This window comes from Daphnia pulex, chromosome 3, assembly GCF_021134715.1.
Source record: "Daphnia pulex isolate KAP4 chromosome 3, ASM2113471v1".
In the NCBI taxonomy this organism is placed as follows: domain Eukaryota; kingdom Metazoa; phylum Arthropoda; class Branchiopoda; order Diplostraca; family Daphniidae; genus Daphnia; species Daphnia pulex.
In genome coordinates this window covers 1,730,542-1,748,124 of record NC_060019.1, presented here as the reverse complement: position 1 = coordinate 1,748,124, position 17,583 = coordinate 1,730,542, and the positions used below count along the sequence as shown (strand labels likewise).

Here is a 17,583-nt window from a genome sequence, read left to right as displayed (position 1 = left end):
CATATAAGTTGGTGCTGCGCTCTATACGGGCTAGCCGAATATCCTTCAGTGATCATAATGCGCATGGCTTCTGCTGGAAACTAATGTTGTCTGCGTCGTGCACCGCCGGGTGTATCATGTGGCCAACCGCTTGAGAAGTGCGTGTATGTGAGGGAGATATTTGTGCTAGAATCAGATCCGTATATCCTTCTTTGGCTGGGGGGTTGGCGCCCCTGGTGTGTCCATTCGACTCCATTGTTAAAATTGTTATATCAATTATAGAATATTTGGTATTAACAAGTAGTACACACACACAGCGACGGATGTGCTCTCTCTCCTTGCTATTATCATATCTAAACTTTTTTCTGTTCCTTTTCTGTGAACTGTGGTTAATTATGTCGCCGTTTTCAATTGCATAAGAATCTATAAATTTAAAGTTCAAGTGATTTGTGTTTTTTTTTTCTGTTCTGGCTGGACTCGCTGGTTACTTGATTTTAACCAAATTGTTTAGAATTAGACGCTTAGTGTAGCTTGTAGCTGGTAGCTTGGTGGTAGCTGTTGATTCCAATTATGGTCCAGGCACCTGGCGTCGGGAGGAAGACAACTGGGCAGTTTTTAAATTTTTACGGCGTAGTTAAATTTTAGCACGTATAGCAAAATGATGTCGACGACTGAGAGGAGAATTCCTTACTTATGAACTTGTTATTTTTCTCCTTGACATTTGGACGTGAAAAAGGTGAGAAATTTAAATTATTTCCAAATAGCAATGTAACCATTGTAACCTGTTGTAAGGTAGGTAACTGGCTGGCGATGTCACATGGATGATAAGGAGATGTTTCCCAGTAAGCTCCCTTTCATGAGTTTCATCATCGCTTGTTGAACCCCCCAACTTTTTATCTCTCTACCTTCGCCGTAAACCGAAATTCAGATTTGCCTTCTATACCAAAGGAAAAAGAATTACCGTAACAAGATCAATATCACAAAGCTACTGATTCTCGTTGTCGCAATAATGGAGTTGGAGATCATGGAGAATAATGGAATAATGGAATAATGGAGCAGTAAGAAGTTGGCTCCCACCAGTTCACTCACTTTTGTCATCGGTTACCGTAAACCCACCGAATTCCCCCGTGTTGCTGAATTGCGCCTTTTTGCATTTCTGCATTTCTGTCGACATTGGTCGTGAGCGGAATTCAAATCAACTGGTTGGACAACAAGTTCTTTACTCTTAATTTGGAGTTTTATTAGGGCCGATTAGGGCGTTGCTACAGCAACAGTATAAATGTAGAACTGTAGTTGAAATTTTCTCGTTAAATATCTACTCGTTTTGCAAAATTCATTTATTTTTTGTTTACTGTTGGATCGTTCAGTACTATATACTTGTAAGCTAAAGTAAAATGATATGATGATTTCGTATTAGTAAACTAGACCTGGCAAGTGTTTTCGATTCCCTAAAAAAAAGGGTGAGGGTGTTTTTGGGACGTTTGTTCCGATTGAATTTTTGAATTTTCAACATGTATAGGCGTTACCGCTAGATGGTGATTCAACGTGAATAGGCGTTACCGCTAGATGGTGATTAGCTCGAGTGGAATTTTGGGGGATGGAAGGTTCGTCGTCTGCTCTGCTTTCTGCTTGATAAATCTCGTAGATAGCCGAGAGATGTGGATTTGAACTTTGAAGTACTTGAAACATGCGAGTTATTTTTTAAATTTTACCTTTTTGAAAAAATTTTGAGAATTGCAAAATGTAAAGTGTGACAGATTCTGTAGCAGTTAGTGTGGCTATCTCTGGCTGTCAAGATCCACCTTAAGTTTCAGAAAATTGGCGTTAACTTTTAAGGTGAAATGATGTTCCACTTGTTAAACCATTACACTTATTTAGTCATTACATGGCCATCACATTCACACTATGTTAATTACTTTTTCCGTTTTGTTTCTAAATCATAGAACAGGAGAAGAAACAATGAACCACAGGACATTGCGTTTGAATTAAAAGGAATTACTTTCAGGCTTCCAAATTTGTTGAATCTGATTTCAAGTTTAATTGACTTTGAACACATTCACTCTAAAACATTGGCTGAATTCTACCTCAACAAAGAAGTATGGGAAGTAGTTGCCCAGGAAAAAATTGAAGTAAGTCTTTCCGTTGAATAAACTAAAGTGTGATTTAATAATTTTGCAACATCTTTCTCTACTCAGCTCAATTTCCTATCAATAAGTTTGACTCCCCTGAAAGTCAAATCAATGCTGCGAAGCAGAAGGGATCACGTGGAGGTTTTTTCAACTCAACACAATTCTGGGACCTCACATGGAAGTCCTCTTTGCGCAGAAACAGAATTAACTGAAAATGGACATCTAATTAAACTGGCATTAGGGAATGCAGTTTCTCGCTATATAACTGTATAACTCAACCGCCCAAGTGAATGGATAGTAGACTTAACATTGAAATTCCGCCACGTTATCGAACGTTTTGCCTTCTAGAAGATGAAGGCAATTCCGATACAGACACTGGTAACATTCATCTCTGTTGGACATTTTTCATTTTTTTTTTAAATTTATTTTATCTATTGGCTTAACTCTCTCAGATGTGATGGCCGAGTCCACCGCGATGGCAGCGAATCGTTGGCGACAGTCGAGTTCCATTCGTTAACCCCGGGGCGTAGAGCACAGATTGAGGGCTTCATTAGAACAGCAGTTTTTGACCTGATAATTCTGACAGGCTTTTGTGGAGAATGTGCAGCTAAACAAAATAGGTGACGTTGGCGGAAGCAGCTCCCAGCTGTCAACAGCCAGGAGCGCCGGATAGCGGAGGGCAGGCGATAACAACCATCAAGAATGCACTGGTAATCACCTCTGGCTCTCGACCATCGGGGAAAGTGTCACCAGTTTCTATTCCCCTGCACAAAATCCATACTTCTGATTCGGCCGATGCAACTCTCACTACTCTGCAACCACCAAAACCCAAGACGACTTTATCGGAAGCCGGAGTTAGAAAAACGTTAGAAAAACCTCCAGGACCTCCACCCAGACCTGGACCATCGGCTGTTTCCGATTGGCAGACCACGCAATGTCCCGCCACCTTTGAGGGTTTTCCCGCGTGTTGGAAATGTCACAAGAGGAGGAACTGCTTTTGGGGTAGCCGAACTAAAACTAAATGCTGAAATTAATCATGGCTTTTGAAAGAAAAAAACGCATAATTTGTTTTCTTAGTCAGAGGCACCTGGTAGAGAAATTTCGTACTACTCCATGGAAACCCATTACTTCATCAGTCGTCTGCTTTCTTCACGCGTGGCGTGGCGTGTGGATTTTCGAAATGTCAAGTATGTTTTCTTATATTTCTACATATGTTTTCTTATATTACTACATTTAAAGTTCTAACATATTGATGATGCTATATTTATGTATTTTCCTTAAGTTTCCACACGTAAAACTATGCTAGAGAAGATTTGTCATGAATGGGGACTGTGGAGGGGGTTGTTAAATTCCTTCAACTTATTGTTTCTGATTTTATGATGAAGCTTTACTTTCATTAAAATTCGATTTGAAAGAGTAAATTATATTGAATTAATGAGAAACTGGCATATCATTTTAAATTGCTGGGAATCCAGTTTTTGTAAATAATAAGTTACATGAATGTGCCGGTAGAGGTGGTGGTGGATATGTTTTGCCATTGAAGTGAAAGATGTACAGTCCATCTCTTATCTACTGGTTATTTTATCTTACATTATCTATTTATCTTGTCGTATCATTAAAGTTCTTTCATTTCTAATGATCTATCTACTTGACTCTTTCTAGCTTTTACAATAATAAAATGTGAAATAACATTCTGACATCAGTAATGACTCGTAATCAAAATTTTAGACAGCCAGTGAAGGTGTGGTTTGTTACTAAAATTAAAAATCTTAATTCATGGTAAGGTCAGCTGTAGTTGTTGTTTTGTGGGTGGTTTAGTTTCGATTTGTTGATTTTATCAAGTATAGGCTGTTTTCTATAGCAGACATTTTACTGTACTGAAATTTACCTGGTGTTTTGGTTAGATAGTTTATCAAATTGACATGGTCAGACTGTCAGGTTAATTACTCTTGAAAGACGGTGAAGGTTTATAAATCAAATCACTATAATATTTGTTTCGCCATTTTTAGTTCGCTGGTGTTTTCCTGGATTCGTGATTGCGTGAATGGCGGTGTTGACGTCAGAAGGACAGAACAGCCACTTTCCTGTTACCATTAAGAAGTTGCTTCCGCTAACCGGAGTTTGGAATGGAGAAGAAGAGCTATAGAATTCCAATCCAGACAGCAACACATTTCTGGTAGGATTGAACTTGCTCTATGCTTAATGTGCGTTTGCACGGTGAACGGTATTTGAACGCATCAATGGTTGCCCTGTGGGGTAAGAATTTAAATTGATCTCATCGCTAGTACTAACTGCCAGTTTTTTATTCTGAAATTTCCAAATTTAAGTATTGCGAGGCGACTGCTGAATTTGTAGATGTTTATTTTTCGATCCTATAGACTCTTGACAGTGTTAATTGATTTTTAGCTTAGATTTTACTTTGATCTAAACAAGGAAATTGCGGGAATGTGGAGAATCCTTAAGAATGTGCTCGGTCTGAATCTCAAATTTAGTTGATCCACAGAAAACGTCATCATTGCTTTGCCTATTGCGTTTTTTGTTTGGGCGTCGTTGGTAACCACCGTAGGCCGATGCACCAATCTAGTATACCTACATGTGTATGTATGGGGATGGGATGGTGCCGTGATGCGATTAGAATGACGTTGATGGCTTTTCTGATCGGCTTTTGCGGACGTTGGAGCTCCAATTGCATTAGTTAACATTTATATTCTTTTCTCATGAGATTGTTTGTTATTAAGAGGCTGATGTGTAAAATTTCAGTCTTCATTTTCAATCTGAAGTCACTCACTCAATCACTCACTGGATCGTTTTCGACCAACGAGTTGGACTCCTGGAAGCCCAAGATTCCGCATTCCTCAGCTCAGTGCAGAAAGAAGTCGTTAACATCCAGCTTGTCCTTGTGCGTTAGCATTTTTTAAAACACTGTATTTGTTTTAGATACTTTTTTGTTAATAATTCTTACAGTCGTTTATCATTTGCGTTTCATTCGCTGACAGGTTTGATCGCGATTGAATATCCACCCGGTGTTAAATGTATGACGATTAAATTTTTTAAATTTCATCTTTCACTTAGGCGATTCGTATACTACCTCCTCTTTTGCAATTAGATGTGTACTTTTTTATTTGGTTCCAGTTTTTTTTCTCTAGTTGTACTTACAACATAATTTTTTAAAAAGCATTGCTTCTTCACATTGTATCAAAAACCTTTGTTTCATTTTTATGTTTTCTGCATTTTTTTTAGGAATATTGAATTGTGTGCTGTATCGGTAGCCATTTAGACAGGAAAATCACACCATTTCGAATTGTTTCTGGCTTGGGATTTTCACTACTCCACAATTATCCAAAGAGAAGGTAATTGTATAAATTACGCTGTCTGGATAGTTCTTCATAAACAAGTAATTACCATTTGGTTTCCTCCTAAAAAAACTTCTAGGGAGCTGCTAGACGAGTGTTGAGATAGATGCCCGTACGACAACCTTTTTATCACCCACATTGACTAAATCATTTTGTCTTTTCTACTTGATGTCAGGTGACATGTTGTGGCGCAAAGTGTCAAGAAACCGTTTTTACCTTTTTTCATTTCTTTTCGTTCTTTGCAGATGCGGGTGTTGGCAATAAACAACGCCGTGCCATCGAGGTTGATTGGTGCTCGCACGTTCAGCCGGATCCGGATTATCCTCATTCGCTCTGATTTACCAGTTCGGAGTTCGCCCAGTTCTCATCTTTAACACGGGTGACGCAATCATTTCATTTTCAGGTTAGTTTTTCATCACATTCGCCTTTTTCTATTCCGCCCTGACCCTTTGCTACAACACCTTTTGAAGCGGTTGCGAGTTTATCCCTTTTTGATTTAGTTTTTGGACGTGTTTTGTTTCTTTTATTTGGAGCCATACCACCCACTTATCTTTCCTACAGTAATAGGGGGTTGGTAGACATTTTGTGGTGGGAAACTTGCGTTTTTCTTGAAACATTCTGCAGTCATTATTTGGCATTTAGGTTGACAATGCTGCACATCAAGTTTGTGTTATTAGTCTAGGCTTTTTGCATCATTCGTCTCTTGACTCTCTGCTGTGACTTGACCGAGGTCTCTACTCTGAAATGTTTCCAAATGAAATTCCCGATGCCTTGGTTTTTCAATCGGTATTTTGTAGTTGGTCATCATGGCAGTTATGAAAGCACTCGGATTATACTTTTGGTTCGTCTTGACTACGCCGCTATTTCGTTCTACTGCGGCACTCGCTATGTTTTTGTTTTGAATCAGGATATTTAATTGGAAACAGTTATTTTGTAAGAAGTGCTAAGTCTGATATTGGTAATTTTTCATTTGACTGTGCATCTAATTACCACAATGGTCGTTGTATAGGCGAGGTGAATCAGCTCCATTTTTCAAAATTTATGTTTGTTTGTTTTTTTAAGTCAAAAAAGCAGTTCGGTGGTCATTCTTTTAAACTCTTTCTTGAACAGTTTAATTTGAAATTTTTGTTGCAATTAATTTTCCTCGGAACGATGCTTTTCGTAACAATTGCGTTTTGTTTTTTAACGATTTGACATTTTCACGGTTGAGCGCACCCGGGGATCTGCCCCCCGAGGCCCTGCCCGTGCTCCTTATTTGGGTCCGTAGACCCCAGGCGGAAGTTAGTTCCTGTTCGAAGATGGACTGGTGGTACGTCCATCTTCTCATCCATGACGCGCTGTCGAATGGTGTTGTCGATCGGGGGCGCAGCTGCGTGATGGGTCGTCTCTCTTCGGTAACAGCTGGAAAAGCTACTGCGACACTCTTCACCTTCCAGCCATATCGTCGCTCATCAGATACTTGAGGCAATTTGAGACGGGTCGTGATCGTGGACTTATAACCATTGTCCATTTGACCACTATCCTCGCTCAAAAAAATCAACCTCTAAAGTATTAAGTCAATTCTGCGGTATTTCTTCTCACGGCATAGAATGATGACCAAATTCTACTTTGTCAAAAGGCGAGCCCCCGGCCGGTTGAATTATAACCATCTTCAACCGAGCCAGGCACTCTTCTTTCGCCAAAGTAGAATTTTCTATTGCCGGTAATTGTTTACTCGAAGAACTTGAAGTCCTCGTTGGTCACCGTCGCTCCTTCCGCCTCTAATCGAACTAGGCGATCCACGATCGTTTGAACTTCAGATGCCTCGTTAGGATGGTGAATGAGATCCAAGATGTCATGGACAGCATCTAGCTGAAGCTTCCAGTCTCTAGATGAACGGGTGAAGGCCTCATGGGCGTTGTCGTTGCGGAAGTCAAAAATGGTCTGGAAGACCTGGGCGTCGTTTCTAGAGACCCCGCCAGGGCTGATAAAGTCCTTATTCTTCTTGACCTGGTCGAGAATGTAGTTGCTATTCGCATACAAATCCATCGTGATGTTGGGTAGGTTTAGTTTCAACTGAAGAAAAGTCGAAATGGGTTCGGCTAAAAACTTGAGTATCACTCCATACATGATCGTGGAGAGTCCGATGGCTTTTGCGAAACTAAACCCAGCTGTGAATGTGAAAGAATAGCGTACGTTGTCATCGAATTGGCCGGACATCATTCTGTTGATGATTCCCTGGATCTCTGTCGCGACGTCAGGTTGATTAATACTTTGGTTCAAAAGTACCACGGCGGGTAAGTCATTCATCCACGTTTGCTCGATCTTGTTGAGGTTAAGGTGGGCTGTGTTGTTGCGTATGGTAATGACTCTAATCACGTCAACCTCGGACATTGCTATCGGGAGGAATCTGATAGGGTCCGCCTTGTTCTTATCTTTGATTACCTTCAGTAACACCTGCGAATCAATGTCTGTGGCGTTTGAATCCGCTTCTCCCTTGCCGCACAAGAATGTATGTAGACCTATTAGAGACAAGTCTAGAATGCGCTTCTGCGTGTAGGCAATTTTCAGGGTTTTGGTCTTTGCTGGACCCTGGAGGGGAAAGTATGGAACCTTACGTATGGCCACCAGTTTGGGATGTGGTTTTTGGATAGGTATTGAAATCCACTGAGTCTTTTTCTGCTTCTTGAAAGTCTTCTTCAGCTGGGGCTGGGGCTGTGCTTGGCTCGCTGCGAGTTGCTTCGTTGCTTTCACCATTTTCTTACTTTTGCTAATTTCTCGCTAAAGTTAGAATACATGTTGCGATGATTGGTGCTGCTTATATCAACTACCGACCCGTTTCTTTTAGCAGCAAGTGACAAACGGACCATTTCATTCCATGTAAAAAATTTCTTATTGGAAGAAAACGTTTCGACGATGATCAAATGGCGTAAACACATTTATGCCCACATTATTCAATCAATTTCAGCAAGATTGATTATGTTAATCATTGTCTAAAACGAGTTTATTGAGTCTCAAACTGGCATGTCCAGTGGGACCATCTGACTCTCTGCGCCTTCCCATTGGTCGATCCGATTTTTTAATCATTTCGAATTTTTATTAGCGCCACTGTCGTCGGTGCGGCCATAATCAACAATAATTTAACGACAATTCATGGCCTTATTAGAGCTTTGATGACTACTTTTACGCCGTCACGCTCGGTCGCGCCTATTGCGCCCAACTTTTTCTCGACTGTGGAGCCAATTCCAATCACCAGGACCAAAAGGGACGCACGTACGTACGACCATCCTCATTCAAAAATCAATTTCTATCATTTTCTTCTATTTTTGTTTTTGTTTTTTGTTTTTGGTCGATCCTGATTTGAAATCAGTCCGCCGTATTGCGGCGCCACCAAGAGGCAGACGGAAACGTTGCGGCTGCTTGTCCAGCATCAAGCGGATCTCTGGCTGAGGAGCACCAAAGGAGACGTGCCGCTGCACGTAGCCGTGGCCGCAAAGATCTCGTCCTGTGGATCCTGCGGCAGTGCCAGCAGCAGCAGCAGCAGTAGGGCGAGTCAGGCGGATCGGTGGTCATTGGCGGGGCTCACGTGGTCAACAACGACGGCCGCAGTCCACTGCACATCGCCGCCATCAATAGCAACGTGGAATTGTACAAGGTAGTCAGATACGAGTGTCGCCATTTTGGTCGTCGTCTCTAAAACTATCAGCTCCTCCTATTCCCTCCCTGGACTTAGCATTATTAATAGCCTGGCCACCAGCATTGGCCCTGGTGATGTGCAAGAAAAGTTTTTGTGGGATGGCCGTACGAGAAAATTTGCCCTCGCTCAGGGTGGGTTATATGGCGAAAAGAAATGCCATCCCGGTGAGGCTAAACGGGTAGACACGCGATCCTGGCATATGAGGCGATCATCATATAATAAAATCTATTCCAGCTGTTGTGTGTGTGTCATCCGTACATTATTGCATGTATGGCCTTCATACATACATGTACATACATGTGTGTAGGCCTAACCAGCAGGATGGCGATCTAGTACGTAGTCGGTAGAGTCGAATGGATTATTTGATTTCGCCACGAGTTTTCTTGTTTTCTTTTGAATTTTTGATGAAACAATTGGACAACATGCAACTCTCTCTCACTCTATCTGGAGCAAAGTTTCCTCTACAGTCTACTGTGACGTGTACATTCAAACATGCACATACATATTCGTAACGTGGTACATTTAATAGTCAATTCTTTTCTTTTTTTTTTTAATTTTTTCCGCCACTTTATTGCTGGAAACCATTGGTTGGTCGGTTTTGATTCACGTTCAAGATATTGATAGATCACGCAGCCGAGATCAATTGCATCATGAGGCCAGCCCGAAAGCAATTGATTACGCCGCTGGACGCGGCCCTGCTCGGGGCAATCTTAACTTTACGGCGGATTGGCGGCCGCCAAACTCAACGACAGCCGGACCCTGCAACGAGCCCTCAGCCAGTAAAATTCATTTTTCTTTTAAATTTGCTAAAGATGAATTCAATTTAAATATCAAATGATATTCTTTTTCTAAGGGCCTACACGGAGAACCAGCGACGGATGTTGGTGATGGTCCACAACAACGCCGAGATGATGGACAACCCGAACGACAGTCAAATGTCGGACCGGTCGTCGATGGTTCAACTTCCGCATTTGGCCGGACACAAAAGCCGCACCGTCAGCCGACTGGAGGACAGCGCCACTCAGACGCAAGTGGAAGAATCTTTCTTCAGCGAGAACAAGGACGAAACAGAGGTTCCATTGTTGAACAGAATTTTAATTGAAATTGATTGAATTAACTTAATTTTTATTTTAAAAGATCCAGCTGTCGAGCGCTGGAGTGAGACTGGGCGAAACGGAGAGCGGATTGAGGCGTCGGAGGATCAGGCGATCCTTGACGGATCCTCGCCCACCGCCCAATGATGAAGAACTCCGCTGGAAGTCGCGTCAGGGCTACTCGGATGATTCCGGATCGGAAAGCGACGATGAGCAGCACCTGCCTGGATTGCGTTACCACCAACAGCAGCAGCAGCAGAGACCCAATTTGCCGCAGTTCGTGTCGGTCGGTGGCGCTCCTGGGACGGGCGGAAGCGGTGGCGACGGAAGCAGCCACGGCCTCAGCAACATCAACACGGTCCATTTGGAGCCGCTCGTCAAATCCAGCCAAGTGGCCACCGATTTGGCCGTCAGGTCTCAGTCGATCCTGTCCAATGTCGGGACGGTTTTAATGACGAGTTCCGGCCAAAAGGATTCCGAATTCAGTGACCTGGTCGCTCGCTCCGAGGAGGACATCAATTCGTCGGCGCTGATCCGCCGGACCGATTCGGCCACTCTGCTGCTGGATTTCATCCGCTCGCCGTCGGAGCAGCAGATGATGAACGGGCAGGACGGCGAGAATTTGAACCGATCGTCGAGTAGTTTGAACAACAAAACGACGACCCACTCGCCGTTGATGGACGATGTCGAGTCGAGCCGGAAGCGGACCAAATCGGAGCGCCGTTCGGAACACGAAGGATCGTCTGCCCACCCGCCGACGGCAACTCATCCGCACAGCGAGCGGATCAAGTAGAAAGCGGAAATTCCCATTTCCGTCAACCGCGCCGCTCAAGCCAAAACCCGAAGGTGAAATAATCAAATAATGTTGAAATGATTTGAAATTGGAAATGCGTTTTTCTATTTGTAAGTGGCAGGTACAATTTGGAGAGGAAGATCTTCCAACAGCTGTTGGACTGGAAGCAAATGCAAATCCGCATCGGGCAGGCCAACGAGCACCAGGTGTTTGCCAAGCGGCTCATCGACGGATTGCGCAGAGACGCCGTCACCGTCGGACTCGGCCCCTACGACGGATCCTATTCCTTCCAGCAACTCCAAGTCTACCTCTACAGTAAAGGGCCAAAACTTTCTTTATTCTTTCTTCCACGTTGCTCGGGTTTTTCTATTTTTATCAAATTTCCCGCAACAGATCAGCTGAGGATGGTGCAAGGAGGGCGGACTTTGCTGCCGCTGGTCGATTTGGCGACGGACCGCGAAGACGCCGCCACCACCAACGGACTGACGTCATCGAGACCGAGTCCACCAATGGGACGAGCAGGATGACGACGACGATGCCGGTGGAAAAGGGCACCCACACGACCCAGCGTTGCCCGCACGCCATGTACGCTTACACGACCTTGCCGCCGGCCTTGGCTACACGGCCGTGCCCTGCGCTGCCTTTAGTAATTTCTCGATTTTCAATGGATGTTGTTGTTGAGCCAATCGATTTCGATTCATTTGAGGGTTTGTTGGTTTCTTTTTTGAATGATTCAGCAGTTCCCTACCACAAACACCACCGGCCCGTCACTCAACATTATCAACAGCCACAACAACCAACGAATCACCCGGGGACGGCCAAGTTGACGACGGAAAACGGGACAACAACATCAATGGCCATCAGAAGAGCAACGCACCCGCTAACAAAGGCAATCATTGTAAGTTATTGGCTAATCAAGAAAAATATATAAAAGTCTCGTTCATTCATTTATTCAATTCGAAATAAAATTAAATTGAAAGAAATTTAAAGAAATTAACAAAATGTTGACGATGTTAGCTTACGACCCGCGTAAAGTCACGACGACACGGGAGGCGCACGTCGATTATGTTTGTTTGTTTTTCAATTCACATGGATTGATCAAATGTTGATGGTGATGAATAAATACTATTTCTAACTAGAAATCATTGAGCTCTAAATATACCTGATTCTTCTCAATCCCCATTCGTATTTCGTAATGAATTGTCTAATTTGACTAGTAACAACAGTGTATCGATATTTAGTTCTCCATCGATTCGATAATCGATTAATAATGGGTAAACATTGAGATTTCGTCTGCTCTATTCAACAAAGCGAGTAAGGACTAAGAACAAGCAACAACGTCATCGAGTGTCTTGTCATTTCACTCGATTTGTGAGCGTGGTGGAACATCTGTGAGACTATGTCTGAGTCATCTGAGATCTGACAGCTAAATGACAATATTCTAGCTAACGATTGCATGTGCAATGTGTCAGAATCTATAGCTGTGCGAGTGGATGTCAGAATGGATCTCAATTTTGAGATAATTGACGTTTATAAAGGGAAATGAACCACTGGTTAAACCAGCCATCACATTCATACTATCTTAACTTCGTTTTTCTGTTTTGTATCTGAATCATAGAAGATAGAACAGGAGGAGAAAAAAAGCACCAGAAGAAATTTAAGTAAGTCGTTCCCTTGAATAAACTAAATTGCGATTTCATGATTTTACAAAATCTTTCTCTTCTCAGCTCAAGTTCCTCTCAATGACTTTGACTCCCCTGAAAGTTAGTCCTGCCAAGCAAAATGGAGCCTGAGGAGGTTGTTTCAACTCCACACAATTCTGGAAACTGAATAGGGAAGATAAAAGTTCCCTTCTGCAGAGGCGATAGCAGAAACCGAAATTACTGAAATGGACATTTTATGAAACTGGTATTAGAGAATGCAGTCTCTTGCTAGTATTGACTGTATGACTCAACTGCTCAGGCGAATGGATGGTAGCCTCAAGCCCTCAACATTCAAAATTCGCCACGTTATCGATACAGACACTGGTAATATTCGTCTCTGTTGGACATTTTTCATGTTTTATTAATTTTAATATTGGCCTTATCTCTCAGATGTGATAGCCGAGTCCGCCACAACAGCAGCGAATCGTTGGCGACAGTCGAGTCCCATTCGTTCACCCTGGGACGTAAAGCAGCGATTGAGGTAAACGAACGAAATGTTAATCGCTTCATTAGGAATGCAGCAGTTTTTGACCTGATAATTTTAACAGGCTATTGTGGAGAGGTTTTTTCTCTCAGGTGATTAATGTCCAGCTTAACAAAATGGGTGACGTTGGCGGAAGCAGCCCTCAACAGCCAGGAGCGCCGGATAGCGGAGGCGATAACTAAGATCGAGAACGAACTGGTAATCGTCTCTGGCTCTCGGCCATTGTGGAAAGTGTCACCAGTTTCTATTCCCCTGCACGGAATCCATACTTCTGATTCGGCCGATGCAACTCTCTAGTTTTATTCGAGTTTTATCACTCGCGATTTGTCTCAATTCTGTTTACCCAATTGTAGTTCAGTGGTGTTTTGCCTGGATGCGTGAATGGCGTTGTCGACGACCGATGGACAGGACAATCGCCTTCCCTAATCATTTGGAGTGGCCAACCCGTCGAATTCGAATACAGAGACAGTAGCAGCGCATTATCATACCGGTATGTGGAATTTAATTTTGTTCTTTTCCCCTGTGTGTGTCAGAACGGCCAAGTGTCTGTTTTTCTATTTTCCTCATCCGGAAGGCTCACCGGAAGTACTCGCGTTGCCAGTCATTTCAATTGAGGTTCAGTTCTTTTGCCAGGCGCCAGTTGAATTTGCGAATGTTAAGTTGTCGATTGCTAATTGAACTTTGGCCGACTTTGGCCTAAATTTACTTTAATTAGAGAACCGTAACCGTCTGAATCTCGAATTGAGTAGACACAGAAAACGCAAGACTGGCTCCTTTGCTTGTTTCCGTTTGTGTCGGTTTGTGTGGTGTAGAATGGGGCGTTGTTTGAAACGACCGAATACCCTACACTCCCTATACGTGTGTACGCGGGGTTGTTGTAGCGGTGTGATTACACTTGTCTTGGTGTCAGCATTTTATAGGACTTTTTCGGATGATAATGACCAAAATTGCAAACAGCTGATAGTCATAGTCTTTGTGTTTTAACGTTGGTTTCTAAAAGGGGATTTTCGATCGTTTGCTTGACAGTGGTTTGTAATCTCTCCCTTCGTTTAATTTATTTATTTTGGTATTTTTTTTCTCCCGTTCCATGTTTGTTGTGAACTAGTTTGTGATCTCTGATGTTATTAGTCACGAGATTGTTTTTTTTTTACCACCGAGTTATAGACTTTCGAGATATAATCAAGCCGAGGATTCCGCATTTCTGGTGTCTGGATTCCTCCGGGTTGTGCGACGTTATAACATGATTTCGACCTATCTTGGTAACTGAAACGTTGAGCGAGCTTTCTTGTTTGAGTCGAAAACTTAACTTATTCTAGTTTGGTAGTTTAAATTACCGGGTTAACATTTTGTTCCACTATAGTCGTACTAGAATCATCTAGTAAGAGAAACAAATGAACTGAGAAAGGAACGGTTCCGCCTGCGAGTGTCTACTCTGTATTAAGCAAGTCCACTTTATCTATACATCAAATCAATTATTTTTCTTCGTAGAACAGATCAAAAATGAAACGAAAGAAAATTGAAGTGCCGCTTGTTCGTATGGAGAATCACAATGAATGAATGAGTGACTGGTAACAATTTCTTCTCCTCAGTTTCTGATGGATTGCTCAGTCAGTCCTTGCTCGCCTTTGCTGTCGGCAATTTCACCAAAATGATGGAAATGTGAAGAAAATGAGGGGCTCATTGAACAAAAAGTAACAGTGAAAAAGAGGGTCATTTAGACCTGACGAAACGAAGAGAGGGTGGGGTAAAAGAAGGTAAAAGACAAAGTGGAAGGCTTTTCCGCTTTTCTTTGATTGTAATAGGATAATGCAGTGCTTGCTTATTAACTTACTGCTCTATTTCCATCACCGCAGTTTTTTCTCAATTCAATTTATTTATTTCAATTTAATTTTCAGTTCAATTTTTCCGCAATTCATCAAAGTTGAAGCCACCTAGCGTTCAAGGCTTAAACCTTTTTTTTTAAATTTTTTTCTATTTTGACATCGTTATGATGTTTCTTTTTTGCGAAAAACAATATTGTGGTGTAGAAAGTATCGAGTGTTTTTTTTTAATACCTAAATTAATTGAAGAATGCATACTTTTGACCGAGAAATATTGATTATAACGTGAAGTCCTGAAAGGGTTAAAATCAACGAATCCATTTATGTTAGGTATACTTTAAATCAAGCTACCTTTAGTAATTTTATTAACTGCTAATAAAAAAATTTAAAAAAAAATAACTAAAATTTATCAGGGTCGAGATGTCATCTACTGGGGTAGTTAATTTTTTTTTAAAAGGCCGAAATACTTACGAATTTTAATTAACAGCAGAATAAAGTAATAAATAAACTAAAATAAAGAATAAAGTTGCAAACACATCGAATTTAAGGGAAAAACTGAAAGAATTTCTACGAAAATTCAATTTAAGTTGGAGAAAAAAATATTAAGAGAAATGAAAGAAGAAATAGCGCACGAAATGAATAAAATGTCAGAAACTGATCCGGGTCGACGATCATCGACTATTCCCAGAACAGTTTGGGCTTTTCGTGCGCATCTTTTTTTTTTTAATTTATCGCATTTTTTTCATGAAGTGTGTTCAAAGTTAACCAGTATCGAGATTCCTTGTCTGGTGATGATCCGCTAAAATTTAAAACCCTTTTCTTTTTCAATAATTAGTAGGGGGCGAGTGGGTGTATTGGAAAAGGCGTCATTTAGGAATAGGTGCAGTGGTGCACTAGGGGACCAGGGTTCGATCCCACATGTGAGTATTGTTGGTTGGTGATACACCCGCTCTGGCGCCACTGCGGCGTTACATGAAAGATTATCGGACCCCGTGACTTGTTGCTGGAGAGGGAACTCGGGAGGGTTGGCTGGGGGACGTTTTCGTCGATATTGGGATCGGTCCAATATTCCTCAGTCAGCACAAAAGGCGAATGAAATGTGGAATAATCGGAAACTGGTGCTGTTCTGGCAGTGCAAAGTGCCCTTGTTTGCGCAGTCATTGGGTTAATTGCCTTGCTCCGTCGTGTTGAATGGGAATGTGTTGCATATAAGTTGGTGCTGCGCTCTATACGGGCTAGCCGAATATCCTTCAGTGATCATAATGCGCATGGCTTCTGCTGGAAACTAATGTTGTCTGCGTCGTGCACCGCCGGGTGTATCATGTGGCCAACCGCTTGAGAAGTGCGTGTATGTGAGGGAGATATTTGTGCTAGAATCAGATCCGTATATCCTTCTTTGGCTGGGGGGTTGGCGCCCCTGGTGTGTCCATTCGACTCCATTGTTAAAATTGTTATATCAATTATAGAATATTTGGTATTAACAAGTAGTACACACACACAGCGACGGATGTGCTCTCTCTCCTTGCTATTATCATATCTAAACTTTTTTCTGTTCCTTTTCTGTGAACTGTGGTTAATTATGTCGCCGTTTTCAATTGCATAAGAATCTATAAATTTAAAGTTCAAGTGATTTGTGTTTTTTTTTTCTGTTCTGGCTGGACTCGCTGGTTACTTGATTTTAACCAAATTGTTTAGAATTAGACGCTTAGTGTAGCTTGTAGCTGGTAGCTTGGTGGTAGCTGTTGATTCCAATTATGGTCCAGGCACCTGGCGTCGGGAGGAAGACAACTGGGCAGTTTTTAAATTTTTACGGCGTAGTTAAATTTTAGCACGTATAGCAAAATGATGTCGACGACTGAGAGGAGAATTCCTTACTTATGAACTTGTTATTTTTCTCCTTGACATTTGGACGTGAAAAAGGTGAGAAATTTAAATTATTTCCAAATAGCAATGTAACCATTGTAACCTGTTGTAAGGTAGGTAACTGGCTGGCGATGTCACATGGATGATAAGGAGATGTTTCCCAGTAAGCTCCCTTTCATGAGTTTCATCATCGCTTGTTGAACCCCCCAACTTTTTATCTCTCTACCTTCGCCGTAAACCGAAATTCAGATTTGCCTTCTATACCAAAGGAAAAAGAATTACCGTAACAAGATCAATATCACAAAGCTACTGATTCTCGTTGTCGCAATAATGGAGTTGGAGATCATGGAGAATAATGGAATAATGGAATAATGGAGCAGTAAGAAGTTGGCTCCCACCAGTTCACTCACTTTTGTCATCGGTTACCGTAAACCCACCGAATTCCCCCGTGTTGCTGAATTGCGCCTTTTTGCATTTCTGCATTTCTGTCGACATTGGTCGTGAGCGGAATTCAAATCAACTGGTTGGACAACAAGTTCTTTACTCTTAATTTGGAGTTTTATTAGGGCCGATTAGGGCGTTGCTACAGCAACAGTATAAATGTAGAACTGTAGTTGAAATTTTCTCGTTAAATATCTACTCGTTTTGCAAAATTCATTTATTTTTTGTTTACTGTTGGATCGTTCAGT

The 17,583-nt window shown here is 41.9% G+C and overlaps 3 protein-coding genes across 12 annotated transcripts in view; all 3 read left to right on the top strand.

The window, feature by feature from the left end:
- The window catches only part of LOC124191008 (ell-associated factor Eaf-like), a 29,705-nt gene that overhangs the window by 1,169 nt on the left and 10,953 nt on the right, over positions 1–17,583 (top strand). The gene's annotated exons all lie outside the window — the stretch shown is intronic.
- Positions 1,557–11,853, top strand: LOC124191009 (ell-associated factor Eaf-like). 10 transcript variants are annotated; one of them, XM_046583942.1, is made up of 19 exons: positions 1,558–1,815; positions 1,923–2,108; positions 2,175–2,486; positions 2,561–3,110; positions 3,186–3,295; positions 4,118–4,284; positions 4,889–5,007; positions 5,105–5,140; positions 5,349–5,458; positions 5,541–5,636; positions 5,707–5,864; positions 8,607–8,713; positions 8,811–9,095; positions 9,752–9,916; positions 9,991–10,210; positions 10,275–11,077; positions 11,146–11,339; positions 11,418–11,670; positions 11,765–11,853. In XM_046583942.1, exons 15-16 carry the CDS (start codon positions 10,016–10,018, stop codon positions 11,022–11,024), a joined length of 945 nt encoding a protein of 314 aa, XP_046439898.1. In that variant the 5' UTR covers positions 1,558–1,815; positions 1,923–2,108; positions 2,175–2,486; positions 2,561–3,110; positions 3,186–3,295; positions 4,118–4,284; positions 4,889–5,007; positions 5,105–5,140; positions 5,349–5,458; positions 5,541–5,636; positions 5,707–5,864; positions 8,607–8,713; positions 8,811–9,095; positions 9,752–9,916; positions 9,991–10,015; the 3' UTR covers positions 11,025–11,077; positions 11,146–11,339; positions 11,418–11,670; positions 11,765–11,853. The 10 variants fall into 10 exon arrangements, with proteins under 10 accessions (XP_046439905.1, XP_046439898.1, XP_046439901.1 ...); XM_046583945.1 differs by lacking the exons at positions 4,889–5,007; positions 5,105–5,140 and having other exon boundaries at positions 2,561–2,818; positions 2,942–3,110; XM_046583944.1 differs by lacking the exon at positions 4,889–5,007.
- LOC124191020 lies at positions 12,319–13,519 on the top strand. Its single transcript, XM_046583963.1, has 4 exons — positions 12,319–12,685; positions 12,752–13,051; positions 13,118–13,208; positions 13,276–13,519. The coding sequence occupies exons 2-4, from the start codon at positions 12,943–12,945 to the stop codon at positions 13,391–13,393; spliced, it is 318 nt and encodes a 105-aa protein (XP_046439919.1). The 5' UTR covers positions 12,319–12,685; positions 12,752–12,942; the 3' UTR covers positions 13,394–13,519.